This window comes from Protopterus annectens, chromosome 8.part0, assembly GCF_019279795.1.
Source record: "Protopterus annectens isolate FY-2018-M chromosome 8.part0, PAN1.0, whole genome shotgun sequence".
Classification (NCBI taxonomy): Eukaryota; Metazoa; Chordata; order Ceratodontiformes; family Protopteridae; genus Protopterus; species Protopterus annectens.
This window is the reverse complement of record NC_056741.1, coordinates 1,365,411,406-1,365,426,016: the sequence shown is the minus strand read 5'-3', so window position 1 is coordinate 1,365,426,016 and position 14,611 is coordinate 1,365,411,406. Positions and strand designations below refer to the sequence as shown.

Below are 14,611 nucleotides of genomic sequence, written 5' to 3'. Positions count from 1 at the left end.
TTGGACAAAACATGTTTTTACATAGGGCATTTGTCTCAATACCTCTTAGAATGTCAGAGGTGTGAGGAAATACACTCTCAATTTCTGATTTGTTTTTCCTATATAAAATTGATCCGACACTACAAAACTAGCCAAATAAATCACATTTTCCGTGAAACATGTAGCATAAGTATTAAACACAAACTCAGTCCTAATTATAGGATGTACAAAGGTTAGCTTAGTTATTGATACCAGTACAGAACACACAGCTGTGGCAAGGTACAGTATCTCTCCTTCATATATTAGCTATAGGATTTTTATTGTGGTGTAGTTTCCTATAACAAAGAATCTGTTTCAGATTCTTCTTTTATATGAAAATCTAAGGACCCCACCTACAATGTCCTTAATCTCTTCATTAGACTGTAGTATTAACCAATTCTTTCTAATAATCTGTTGCACCATCTTAGCATGTTGCTTGTATATGAAGTCTACTTTATGCATCTGATGTCTCACAATGTAAATAAGGTTTACCCAAACCATCACACTCTTTAGTTTACATCCATTCTCATCCTTTAATTCTTTATCATAACCCCCTCATCTTAAAATCAGTAGCCATACTATCCATTTCATGGATAAAATCATTTTACCTAGTATTAAGTCTACTGGCTCTTAAAAATTGACTTTTTAAATCTCATTTTAAATATATGTGTGGGATGCATACTTCTGGAATTAACATAATGCGTGGCTTGTACCTTTTTCTTAAAAATCGTAGTCTCAAATTTCATGTCTGAGACACGGTTATTAAAATCATGAATCGTTCCTGCCCAAAGCAAGAATATATCAACAAATCTTTTAAAGTATTAAACGTCTTTCACTTTAAAATTACATACACCTTCATTATTAAAAATGTTCTTCCTTCCATCTGCTGAATACCAAATTTGCATAGGTATCATCAACAGGGGTACCCATTGCTACACCTAATTGCTGATGGAATATTTCGCTATTAAACAAGATCTTGGTAGCAGTAAGAACAGTGTGAATAAATAAATATTCTCTTGTACACTGTACACTGTAAGCCGTAATTATTTGGGATTACAGTGAATAGTAACTTGATATCCATAGTCACTAATAAAAGTTCAGTAAATTCATTATTCCTTGACCAATTACTCTATTCAATCCCATCAGGAAATCATTAGTGTTTTTAACACTTGTAATGAACTTGAGTTGTTTTGTCTTTCGGCTTTTCCCAGTAAGGGGTCGCCACAGCGGAACTCCGGTCCGCTAATGATTGGCAGTAGATTTTTACGAAATGCCGAGGTGCCAGCTCAATGCCTAACCTTCAACGAAGGCACGCCCATTTACGCATGCATGTCTTTCGAACACTACCCAACCACGGGGAGGACATGTAGACTCCACACAGAAGGCACTCCCAAGCCCAGACGAGAATCGAACGGGAGAACCTCTTGCTGTGAGGTAACAACTCTACTGCAGTACCACCGCGGCATTTTCTACTGAACTTGAGTAAGGGACTTCATTCATTTTCAAGATACTTGGATATGAATGTGGTAGCCCATTTACTGCTAGAAACAATAGGCCTCATAGGTGGTCTTTCAATGTCTTTATCTAGTTTAGGAAGCCTGTATGTAATAGGCAGTACTGGAGCAGATGTATACAAAAAAATTATATAACTCTGGTGTTATCGACCCTTCCATTAATAAATTAGTCTTATAAATCATACCCTTAACTGCACTTATATCAACTTTAAGTCTGTGTCCTTACGTAGCTTGTGCCCCCATTTTTGCTAATCTAGTGATGCTAGACTGGGAAAGTACACATCTTTTTAAAAGCCCTTACTACAAATGTGAGATGTTATTCAAGATTTTTGGATAACATATTTGTGTTATGGGAAGGGCCGAAAGAATTAATAGAAGAATTTGTAGTATTTTAAACAATACAAGTAGTTTTGTTGAAGTTCACCTACAATGTCAATGTAGATGGTATAGCATATTTAGACACATGTATATCAAGTACACCCACAGGATTTAAATCGCGGATATATCGAAAGAATACTTTTTCAAATTATTTAGATTATAGCAGTTATCACCCAAGGAGGATGATGAATATTTATAAGGGGCAGTGTATAAGGGCAGCCAACATGACCTCTATATATAAAGATATGGTTGATGAAATAAACACCATCAGGTCTTTTTTTTAGAGAGAGGGTACCCCTTGTCAATGTTGGACGATGCCAAACAATATGTAATAAGTGAATGAGGAAAAAAATAACCCATATTATGGAAAGGTTTTCCCATTAGTATGAACAATAGTACAAATGAAGTCGCTCACTACAGGAGGGCATGTGTATTGGAATACAATCCACAGGTACACATGTTTCAACAAATATGAAGTAGGAATTGAAACATACTAGCTGTAGTCAGTAGAATTAGAGAGAGAGTGGGTGAGTGGCTAGTCTTTGTTTATAAGATGGCACGCAATCTGAAGAATATATTTGAAACATTTAATAGGGGGAGTGAGATGAGACAGCAGAATAGATATACTAAGAGATGTGGAAACTGTAGACAGTGTAGTTATATATGGGAAATGGAAAGTATTGTCTTGGAAAATGTGAACAGAACTAAAATACATGGTAATTGTAACACAAAGAATATTATTTACATGGCTAAATGTATGATATGCCCTGGATTCTATATTGGGAAAACCGAGAGGTATTTTAAGAAGAGAATATACAACCATTTATATGATATAAAAAGGAAAGATAAAAATAATGCGTTGTATAGACACCTTGCCAAAAGTGGAGAGACACATACATTTAAGTTTGCAATACTTGATCAGGTAGATGTAGGTACCCGGGGGGGGGGGGATAGTAAAGCCTTGTTAAGCAAAAGGGAAGTGATGTGGCAAATGTATACTGATGCCTTGACTAAACCAAGGCTGAATGAGTACATTACTATTAAACCTGTTTTACAATTAGGCTAATGGACGTTTATTATATAAATGTCATTTTATAAATATTGGCATGAATAGTACTATTTGTGACTTTGAAAATTATATAATTGATTTTATATTAGATTAAAATGTATTGCAGCCCTTTAAATATGTAACATCAATATGTAACTTAATTCACTGATTCCATATATTACATTTTTTTATAACTTCTACATATTTTTACAACTTTTTAACTTTTGGATGATTGATTATTTTAATTGGTAATTAATGTGGTTTTGGCGCCAATTATAATGGTATTTAATGACTTGTGTTTAGTATACTGGGCATTCTGAGGAAGTCCACATTGGGTGTGGATGAAAGCACTTAATGTCCGGAATTTTATGTTGCAATAAAGCATTTGGAATACAGTGCAGTCTCTGATATATCAGTTTTCACAGCGTAATTTTTGTGTTTCTGCTTGGATTCGTTGTTGGATTACGCTTGATTATTTTACATAGTATCCATTACGACAACCTTCCCACCTTTGTCTGCCTGTTTAATTATATCTGAATTCACAGATGGATTCATTAATGCTACCCTTTCAATCCAATTTAAATTATAATATTTCATACAGCTATTATTGTGAAAACATGCATCATACATACCCTGTTCACACATCTCAAGAAATGCTTGTACAGTTGGTGTACACACCAGAATAAATGTACTAGACTAATTATAGAAATGGTCAGCATTTTCTGAAGTAGATGACAGTTTAGCTATTGGCTCAGAGAGGAATAAGTGGCAGGGGTTTGGAAGAATGGATGACTGTGAAAGTGAGTGGACAAGAAGCTGTTTAGCACATGCAAGCTATCAAACATGACCTCCAGGAGAGAGAATTGTGAAGCAAGAAATACAAAAGTGTTCCAGGTTGATTGTGCCAAAGGAGGAAAAACACACTCCCCAGAGAGAAGTATAGAATGAAAGGAGGGATGAAAACTAGACAGGATGAGGTAACCCTGTCAGTAAATAGATAGGAGAGGGAATAACTGAGGGTAACAGTCTGGGTAAACACAAAGTAACAAGAAGGTAACAAAAGATAGCTGAAGAGAGCAAAAAATAAGGTAAATGAAATGTAATGAAATAAGAGAAAACACCAGGAAGGATATGGGAAAGATATACAAGATGAAAATGTGATCTGGATGAAGAAGCAAAATGTTTAGCCTGTGACAAACAGAAGGATAACTGGAAAAATGAGGGTCACAGATGAGCATGTGAAAAAGGGTGTATAGGATCAGTGCGGTAATCAGCAATTTCAAAAACCTAGGCTGGAAGCTTTATAAACTTGGAAGTACTATATAATGCAACTGCCAGGGCTGATGCACTGACCAGAGACATTATACAAATGTTATTAATAACCCATTTACCAGTAAAAAATCACATTTAGTAGGACTAGGGCATTCCTTCATCTAAGAAGGATAGATGAAACAAGCTGATGAAGATATTGGAGTTAGAACAGGCGGCAATAATGAATCAGGAACAGATTCTCTGTCTAGTTGCATATAAAAAGGATAAAGAAGGAATTTTCAAGTTGATTCCATTGACAAATGGCAATTTAATGGAATGATGTGCTTTATATATATATATATATATATATATATATAAAATGTATGTATATATAATGTGTGTATGTATGTGTGTATATGTATATATATATTATATATATTATATATATATAAAATGTATGTATATATAATGTGTGTATGTGTGTATATGTATATATATATATTATATATATTATATATATATATTATATATATATTATGTATATATATATATATATATATATATATATAATTATATATATATATATATATATACACACACACACACACACACATTGGGCTATACAAAGGGATCCGAACCAGTCTGGCAACAAAGGTCATAGTCTGATATTACAAGGGTTTTATTTGTCAAAAGATGACAGTTAATATGCACAGATGTCATTAAATTGGAGAAAAACATAGAAATAGAGAAGCTAGGGCATAAAATATTTCTGGTGGTTAAATTAAAAGTATTGCAATGTAAAAGAGAAGTGGTTAAACCAGTATTCCTAAAGGACCTTGTAAAGGTCAGGAGTATAGACACTGGAAGTTAATGCATTGGATTAAGGCACTGAGCTGTTAGAGTTGCTCCCTGTGTTCAAGGGGACACTGCTTGATTCCTTCCTCCTCTAGTTACCTACTGCATTAACCCTGGGCAGATCACTTGACCAGAAGTGCTTCCAAGGTTTTCCCTGAAAAGGGACATTTGCATAGAGTGAGATTACCTGGTTAACAAATGTGTGAAAAAAAAAAAAAAAAAAAAAAAAAAAAAAAGATATGTAAATGCTTTTTCCTGGTAATCTCTCAACAAAAAAAAGTTGTGGACTTCCAAGATGGCTGCACATTAAGTAACCGGTTAATTTCAGCAGCACTCCCAGTGTGAAAGCAGAAACTCAGTGAACTCGGTAATTGGCTAGTAAGTCCAGTGTCTGCCTGCCAGCAAAAAATAAATTCAGAGAATTTGAAAGAAAATCAGCCACTAAACGTGAGGAAAAACACTTGACTGGGAAGAATTCTGCTGTTCGGCAAAAAGCAGTGCAAGCTCCAGCTTTGATGCAAGACCTAACTTTTTCTCTAGGTTACTGGAAGTCATATGTACTCACAGCTGATTAAAGTAAAAGAAACAATCAACTCAAATAAAAGGCAGGATAAAATGGAAGAAGCTTTAAACAGATATTTAGATGAGGTGATAAAACTGCAAAAATTGGAGGTTGAAATGAAGAAAAGGCTGTCTAGGTTGAAATGAAGAAAAGGCTGTCTGAATGAGACTGCTGAAGAGATGTTTCAAAAAAGAATAGGTTTTCCCTGCATGCTCTGTCCTCATTTCTAAGATTTGCTGCTGCACCAGAGAAGCTGGAGAGAACAGATGCATTAATTTTATGAAACCACAAATTAACAACTGGACTGGTATTCCACAGCAGGAGTTGTTAATTGAAAGGGCACTTCTTGTTTATGCTCTAAACCTGGCCATGAGAAAGCGGCCTAGACCTTTAATAGTAAAGATGCAATCCTACCAGCAGAAGGAGTAGATTCTGACAAAACTGTGACAGAAGGACAAAGTACTAAAAGTGGGTGGCAGAGTGTTTGTGGAAAATGAGTACTCACTGTACACCAGGCCGAAGAGGATTAAATCTGTTCCACTAATGAGGGAATGTCAAGAAGCAGATGTGAGAATGGTTATATCCAGCTATCTTTGAAATATTCTTTCCTGGAGGGACAAAATCATTTTTTTGATGCAGAATCTGCTAAGGAGGAAATAGAAAAGTTTGTCCAACAAAAAGGTGAGCCTTGAAACAGAATGACATTCTGCTGCTTGTTCTGGTAATAAAGACCAGAGAGAGACTGCCAGTAATCCTTTTCCAGTGCTTCATCAGAAAATGCTTGAGAGAAAAAAACACAGGAGTTAACTAGAAGAACTGAGAGTACTTTGGGAAGGAAGCGGAGACTAGATTTGGTAGCTGGAGATGAGCCAGAATAAAATCAGCAATTCAGAAATTGACAAATGTGGGATTATAAAGAATTAATTATATTTGTGAAAAGTGATAGAGCAAGGAAAAGTCAAAGTCCAATATTTCCGGGTTGTTTAAACTGTAGGCGACTCTAAAGCATATGCCCTACTTCATGTTATTAATGTTTGGAGGAACACTTAGAAGAGGGGGAGGAGTTCTCCATCTACCTGCTTAGGTGGATAAACTACTGGAAACTTCAACAAGGTGACTTTATTCCTCCCATAGGGAGGGTATCAGAGAGAGAGTCTCTCTCTCTCTCTCTTAGAGTTGCTTGCTAAAGTGATTTTATCTGGACTAATCCTTCATACTCTGTTTCAAGATACAAAAACTGGGCTAGGCTAGAATTTGCATTTCACAGGAACATGTACATTTAGTTTCAATATGCGTCCAATAACTATTTCAGATCACACACCAGTAATAACTAAAATAAAAACAAGGGGTAATGAAATACAAATGAGACACTGGTGCTTTCCCACCTATTATGGAATGGGTAGTGAATTATTCAGGAGCTATAACAGAATATAGAAATTTCATCTGAAAATATAGCTAGGGAGTGGGATAAAATTAAAATGGAGTTTATAAACACGGTGGAAATAAAATAAATTAAGAATTATTTAGAGGGACTGACAAATGTTAAAATATTTCAGAACAGGGGGACTCTCCCAGAACAAGAGGATGAGTAATTTGAGAGTGCTAAGCAGAAAATAATAGATTACCTAGGTAATATGCACGAGTTTAGAAAAATTGTTGTTAAGTAACTGTTTTTTTTTTATGATGATGCTAGAGCACAAAACTTTTAGTGCAATGACTCTGGCAACAGAAAGTAGAAAGGATTGTCACAAGCTTAGGGTGCCTATAACAAGGAAGATGAAAGCTCCTGTAGAATTATTAGAAATATTTCGGAAATTTTATGAAAGTCTGTATAAAGCAGAGAAATATGGAGTTCAAGAAAAGGTACAAATGAAAATGTTTATGGATGAATTAAATATGCCAAGGTTAGAGGTAGATGAGACCCTGTTACTAACAGGATAGCAGGCGATGAGATTAAAAATTATGATGATATAACCAATCTACACAAAAGTCCCCAGGAATAGATGATACTCCTGTGAAAGTTTGGAAGCTAGGAGGGGAAAACTGATAAATATCTGGAAGGTTTTAACAGTATTTTAAATGGAGGAGAAGCACCAACTTTCTGGAAGAAAGTGGTGGTGGCTGTAATAACTGAAGAGGGTAAAGACCATCAGACCCAGCTTCATGCAAGCCCATTTCCATCCTAAAGCATGATTGCAAAGTGTCTATACTGACTAAAAGAATGGCAAAGGTGATGTCAAAATTGATAGAAATGGCAAAGTGTGGTTTTGTGGAGTGGAGGCAAACATTGACTGCATTAACAGAACATTCATGATCCAGAGAGAAGCTGAATGTAAGAAAATACCACTGTTGTTGGTGGGTCTTGATGCTGAGAAAGCATTTGACAGAGTAAGCTTGGGAGTTTGAGAAGGACAATGGAAGCATTTGCATTTCCTAATAAAATTAGAAGGTTTATTGGAAAGATTTTTAGGATCAGAGAAGAAAATCAAAGTGGCTAGGTTCCTCTCTGACAATTTGAGCAGAGGAACCAGGCAGGGGTGTCCTCTTTCCCCTCTGTAATTCGCACTATTGGTAAACAAAGCTATTGTTTGATATGGGAGTAGAGAAAAGCTAGCTCTATTTGCAGGTATTATTTTATGCCTGATAAAACCAGAAAAGGACATTTCAGCGTTACAGAACATTTTGAGGCAGTTTCAGATCTTTTCAGAATACAAAATTAATGAAGCTGAAACAAAGGTAATAGGCATAAATTTATGTACCCACACATGAAGTGGTACAGCAATATCCATATTTATGGGATCATGATAAAATGAAGTACTTAGAACTATGGATTTAAAAGGATTCTGGTGTGGCATCTAAGGATATGTGGGAAGAGACTAAAAAGAGAATACAAAAACTGAGAAAATGGAAGCACTATTGTGTGGATATGGATAGCAGGTACAAGCAACTAAAACGTTTAGTTCCTTTAGTTTTGTACACGTCGGGTATATTTTTATTGGGTCTGTATTAGAAGCATGAAAATGCTTCTAAGCAAATACGGAAACAGCGACACATTCATCGAATCGCATTTAGGCGATTCGATGAACATCATGGGGCAAGGAGATGGCTAGCCAACTTCACTGAGTTGCCCTTTCCTTCCCTATAGTACGATCTCAGAGTTGGTATATTTAGTTAGGGGGGTGTGGGGGGCAGGGCCCCACCTGTTTATGATGATAATTTTTTTTTTAGCAAATGCCCACGCAAATTTTTTCCCTAGGAAAAAATTCACTTACGTGGTTTCATGCATTGTGACAACTTTTATGTAGTCTCACATATGCACTTTCATTCTTATAATATAGACCTTTTATCAACCAGAAGAGAAGTTGTGGATAATAATAGAGCTGAGGGATTTTATCTGAGAGGGGAAGATGGCATGAATCAAGTGGAATAAGCTGATTCTTCCAACTGAATAAGGTGGTTTGGGATTACCCAGTTTGAAGGGGTATTTCAGAGCTACACAGTTAAGTCACCTAAACATAGCAGAAGCAGAAACCTATAATTCTTTGTGGAAAGGGATGATGAAACTGGGGGAAGCTCAAGAAACAAGGAGAGACTGGGATTTTGAGTGCAGATCCTGGAGGAGTATAACAAAAAACATGCAGAATATTTTTTTTAAAGTAGCAGACTGTATTCTAAGAACTAAGCCAAAATGGGAATGGAAAAAAGATTCTGCCAATAGGAATGACTGTAATTAGGGATACAGGCAATAGGCAAGAGGGGGCTTGAATTTGTTGGAGAAAACAGGTGAAAGAACCAAGGCATTGGGAGCAAATAATTAGAGAGGGGAAAGTTAATAGAATGGGAAGAGGCCAATAATTTAATTGGACTGCAGACAAGAGATTGCCTTCCCTATCAAGGATTGATATCCGTAATATAGGCAAAGAAAAAATAATAGTGGGATCCTAAATGAAAGCAAAAAAAGACCTTTTTAAACATTGAGAAAGGGTGTATATCCTAAATGAAAGACCAGCACTGGTAAAGTTTAGTAGAATCTATAACAGAAGCTGCTGTTAAAAAAATATTAATTAGTAGAGCATACAAAATATTGCATTATAACTGTACGAATCAGAGGAGGTTAGAATTAGGATTGGGATGAGGGATTGGATAAGCAGTTTACAAAGAAACAATGGGGGCTATATGCATTTATCCCAAGTATGCAACAAAGTCTAGAAGATTTAGGATCTTTGTTTGGAAGTATAATTTTTATAGCCCAAGTAGACTCCAAAGAATTTTTCCTCAGGCCCGTGGAAAATGTTAAAGAAGCAGGTCTTTGGAATGTGGGAGGAAAGGAACCCCACGTGCAAACAGGAAGGACATGCAGAATCTGCACAGAAGATACCCCAGCCAAGAATCAAACCAGACAACCTCCTACTGTGAGGAGGTAACTCTAACCAGTGTGCCTCTGACAATGACTGGATAGACAAGTGATTGTTATGTTTGCAACTACAATATGTCCACATGGTTTGTGATGTATAATGTTTGCAATTAAAATTGTCAATTTTTTTTTCATTTATATAAATGTATGATTGCCTATGTCATACATGGTTATTTAATAAAGATGTTTCTTGCTCAATAAAGTTATATAATACAAGCCTAAAAATGCAAGGTTGAAAAGGGGGTGGGGCTGGTGAATAGAAGTGGATAGATGTGATGCTGACAGAGGAAGTGAATAAGTTAAGTAACTAAGGGAGGACAAGGTACAAGATTCCAAAAAAATCCAACCAATGATTAAGAAGGCTTCTGGAACTCTAGCTGTATTTCGGACAATGTTAAATCCCCTTTAAATTTAAATCTCATGGAAGAGCTATACCAGGGGACTGGACGCAAGTTATAGTAGTGCCCATCTTTAACAATGGTGTGTGGAGAAGATCAGGAAGTCTGACTTCAGTAGTTGGTTAAATGATGCAAACCTCTCAAATGTCCAGGTTTTGAGGGGATGCCCAGAAATTGTTCTCAAACGTTTACTGGAATAAAAATGGAAATTATTTTGAAGAGTTTTGCTTTAACAGTGGCAGCATTTATTTTTTGCTTTGTCTGTAAACAATAGAAGTAAAATTTGCGATGTATGGTTGTTGGCCACAGGGTCAAGGCTGACTAGATTCTTACAGTAGGAAAAAAACACCAATGCCTCAGTTAAATTCCCAGAGTTTAATAAAAAAAAAAACACTAGCTTTTGCATCATATCAGTGCTTCATCAGGCATTAAAAGATTTCTTTCACATACAATAGTCATTAAATAAGAAATGGTCACAATCGCATGTCAAGGGGTTAGATAACAGAGCCACTATCTGTATATGTAGAACATCACCTGAAACGGAAACTACCTTTGATACCTGGCTTTATAAAAGACAGTAATGATTTTGGATAAAAGTATATGCTTGGTACAGAATGAATATGGGAAGAACAGATTATTTATTCACATTTAATGTAAACTCACTCTTCACCATTGTATCCAATATCTGTGGGATTGAGGCAATACATAGTTTTCATATAAACAAGACCAATAAAAGTGATGTATTTGTTATACACATATGCACATTACTGGATGTGATTTTATCCAAAAATGTTTGCCTATCATGGGAAAGCAAGGTGTGGCTGTGGGTGCATCTATATTTAACACTTATGCTAATTTAATTATGTGTATGGGAAGAAAAATTTATATTAAACTAAGGAATATTCACATCCAGTTTTACTTTGAAAGAGGTTTGTGGATGACATATTTATGTTATGGAGAGGTACTGTAAATGAGCTAAATCTGTATTTAACAGCAGCTGTAGATTTTTTTTTTAGGTTTTAAAACTACAGTATCATAAGCCTCTTGAATTTTTAGATATTACCATAGCAAAGTTTATAGATGGAATGCTGTGCACATCTATTTATAAAAAAGATGTGAAAAAGAATATGTATTTATACATTGATAATATGCATCCAGGTTTTGTATTTAAGAATGTTGTGAAGGGTTAGTGTTGAGGCTGAATAGGTTAGTGATAGATGATGTACTGTTTCTTGAACAACTGGATCTTATGGAAAGAGATTTTAGGTATAGCAAATACAGGATGGAGGAAATTTAAATATGTAAAGGAGATGATAAATAAAAGGAATGCTGGACAGGAACCAATTTTTCTAGCTCTAGGGACGATGATGGATAGCATGGATATGTGTTGATTTATAATATGAGAGCTTTGGATATACAAAAGATCATTAGGAAGCAGTGGTATGTTATATTCTTTAGAGAAGCTGTGGGACCAGATTTTACACGCACACCACTTCAGTTTCAGAAATAATAGGACATTAGAACAGATATTCTGCTATGAGTAGTAGCAGAATTACATTGATACTAGGGACCTGGCCATGTTATAAATGTGTTTTTTGTAACTTCATTTATAGAAGTAGAAAGTTTAATCATCTCCTTTTAAATTAATTTAGTCTACTTCGATATGTAGACTGTGATATTGAACATTTAGTATATATAGCGCTATGTGAGGAATGTCCAGCCTTCTATACTGGTAAAAATAATAGAAAATTAAAAGAAAGGATAGATCAACATCTATCAGATATTAGGAGTAGTAGGCACAAATGCTTTATACATGCATTCTAGGGGCAAGGGTGTTGCCCATAGATTCAAAACTGCAGTGTTGTGTTCTTAAACAAAATATTGGTGTGGGGGGGTGACATTTTGTTCAAATGAGAGGGGGTGACCTTTTTTTCAATTGAGAGGGAAGTGTATAGGTGGATTTCCTTTTTTTTTTTTGAGCTGACCACACCCCTGGTTTAAATGAATGTGTCAATTGAATCTATTTTAAAATGCAAACATTTTCGATGAAATTTTTTTTTTTTTTTGAGTATTGTTTGTGAAAGAAACCGTTTAATGCTTGTTGAAGCACTGGTATGATGTGAAAGCTTGTATTTTTATCAGACTCTGGGAAGTTAACTGAGCCATTGGTGTGCTTTTGCTCTAAATTTTGGCTTGGTTCCTGCTTTTGCTATCTTTATTTGCCGTCTAGGATCTTGGAGTAGACCAGGACTGGCTGCTTAACAAACTCCAGCATGAATTCATGTCAAACATATCTTACTGAACCAATCGCGGAGCATATCTGCAGCGTTGTTTCTGCCCATCTCTTAGTATCTTGCCATAAGTAACCTAATCTTAGTACCAGCACAGTAAAAAGTGGACAGAAGCAACCATGCAGGTGGGATCTACCTAGACTTCAGTAAAGCCTTTGAGACTGATCCCAACATATATTACCCGTTAGTGAGAAGTAGAACCAGCCTGGTGAAGTGGTAAGAAGGCACAAAGAAGGGATGATGGAGTCAGGGAGAGGTGTTAATATCAGCTTCGTGTCTAACCCTGTTAAATATCTCGCATAGGGCATAAAAGTCACTTTCCAGATAGCAGTGTTTCTGGTTTGCTTTGGTTGTTTTTTTTTTGGGAGGGGGGGAATTGTGTTTTTTGTATGTACGAGTTTGTTTGTGTGCTTTTTTGTGGGTTGTTTTGTGCGCTTTTTTTGGTGGGTTGTTTTGTGCGCTTTTTTTGGTGGGTTGTTTTGTGCGTTTTTTTTGGTGGGTTGTTTTGTGCGCTTTTTTTGGTGGGTTGTTTTGTGCGCTTTTTTTTGGTGAGTTGTTGTTTTGGTTTGTGTATGCTTGTTTGTTTTTCTATTTGTCCAGTTTAGTTTTGACTTTGTTTTGGCTTTTGTGGGGGGGGGGGATTTATTTCATTTTTTGTGCTTTTTGCTTTTTTGTCTGTCTTTTTTTGGTCAGGGTTTTTTTTTTTGTTTTTTTCCCTTTGCTTTTATGTTTTTTATTTTTGTTTTTCCTTTGCGTTTTTGGTTTTGTTTTGTGCAGTGTGTGTTGGGTGTAGTTTGTGGTGCATGTTTGTGTTTTTTGTTTGTTTTTCTTTGGCTTGTCTTGGGTTTTTTCTTTGGTTTGTTTTGTTTTTCTTTTCTTTTTTTTTTTATTTTCTTTTTTGTTTTGTTTTTCTTTTTTGTTTTGCTTTCTGTTTGTTTTGATGCTTGCTGCATAATTGGCCAAACTCTGTGTAGGTGGTATATAACAAACCATAAAGAAACTAACATTTTTGATTACCTTTCTTTCAGAATCTGAAGTCCGTTATAAGAAGCAACCCCCTGAAGCCATGCAGGAACGCAGGAAGAGGATACTGAGACTGGTTCTCTTAGTCACAGTGTGTGTCGCAATTCTGGTTGTAACTGCAGTTTTAAGTAAGGAATTGCTTTTTTTTTTTTTTGACTAAACACTCTATTGCATATCCAGTGTAGACACCCCTGTAATAGCAAAGTGCAGTATTTAACAGGAAGGGTATAACACTCTTAAAGGTTAACTGTGCCTTGCTTAAAGAGCTGAAGAGTTACATTCCAGTAAACATGGCTACAGTGCAGTTAAAACCTACCCAAACTCTTCTACCCTCAAGACACACAATTGTCTTGTCTTTGCAGACGTTCAGTTTTCTATGGTTCAGCAGATCTAGCATGCTTATACCAAATCAAGGCATGCAAGAAAGAATTTGCCTCTAGAGACTTCCTATAAGTTTATTTTTAAAGGGATACTGAAGGTGCAATTAAGGGCTAGCAAGCTCAATACTGAGGAGACTAATTTTATAGTTCAAGCGAAAGAAATGATGCAAGAATTTAGAGAGAGTGGCTATTCTGAACAGGTTGTAGATAGTATATATGAGGATGTAGTAAAAGGCAGAATAGATAAATATAAGCCAGTCTTTGGTAGAGATGTAGTACAGCAGCCACAGAGGTTAGGTAGAAAAGAAAATGTGGTGAGATATGTCACCACATTTAATGTTAATACTAAAGATGTATGTAATATAGTAGAAAAAAATTGGCTTATTTTAATGGCCATGCTGGAGATTAAAAATATAGTAGGAGAGAAACCACAGTTCTATAGAAATTCTGAAACACTAAAGCAAAGATTATGTTACAAG

General features: G+C 35.7%; 1 protein-coding gene across 1 annotated transcript in view; it reads left to right on the top strand.

Moving 5' to 3' along the window:
• Positions 1-14,611, top strand: part of LOC122808489 (transmembrane protease serine 4-like) — a 412,097-nt gene that overhangs the window by 239,645 nt on the left and 157,841 nt on the right. Inside the window, exon 3 of the mRNA XM_044079445.1 lies at positions 13,758-13,880. Coding sequence (XP_043935380.1) covers positions 13,758-13,880 — 123 coding nt within the window. The remainder of the gene's footprint in view (positions 1-13,757; positions 13,881-14,611) is intronic.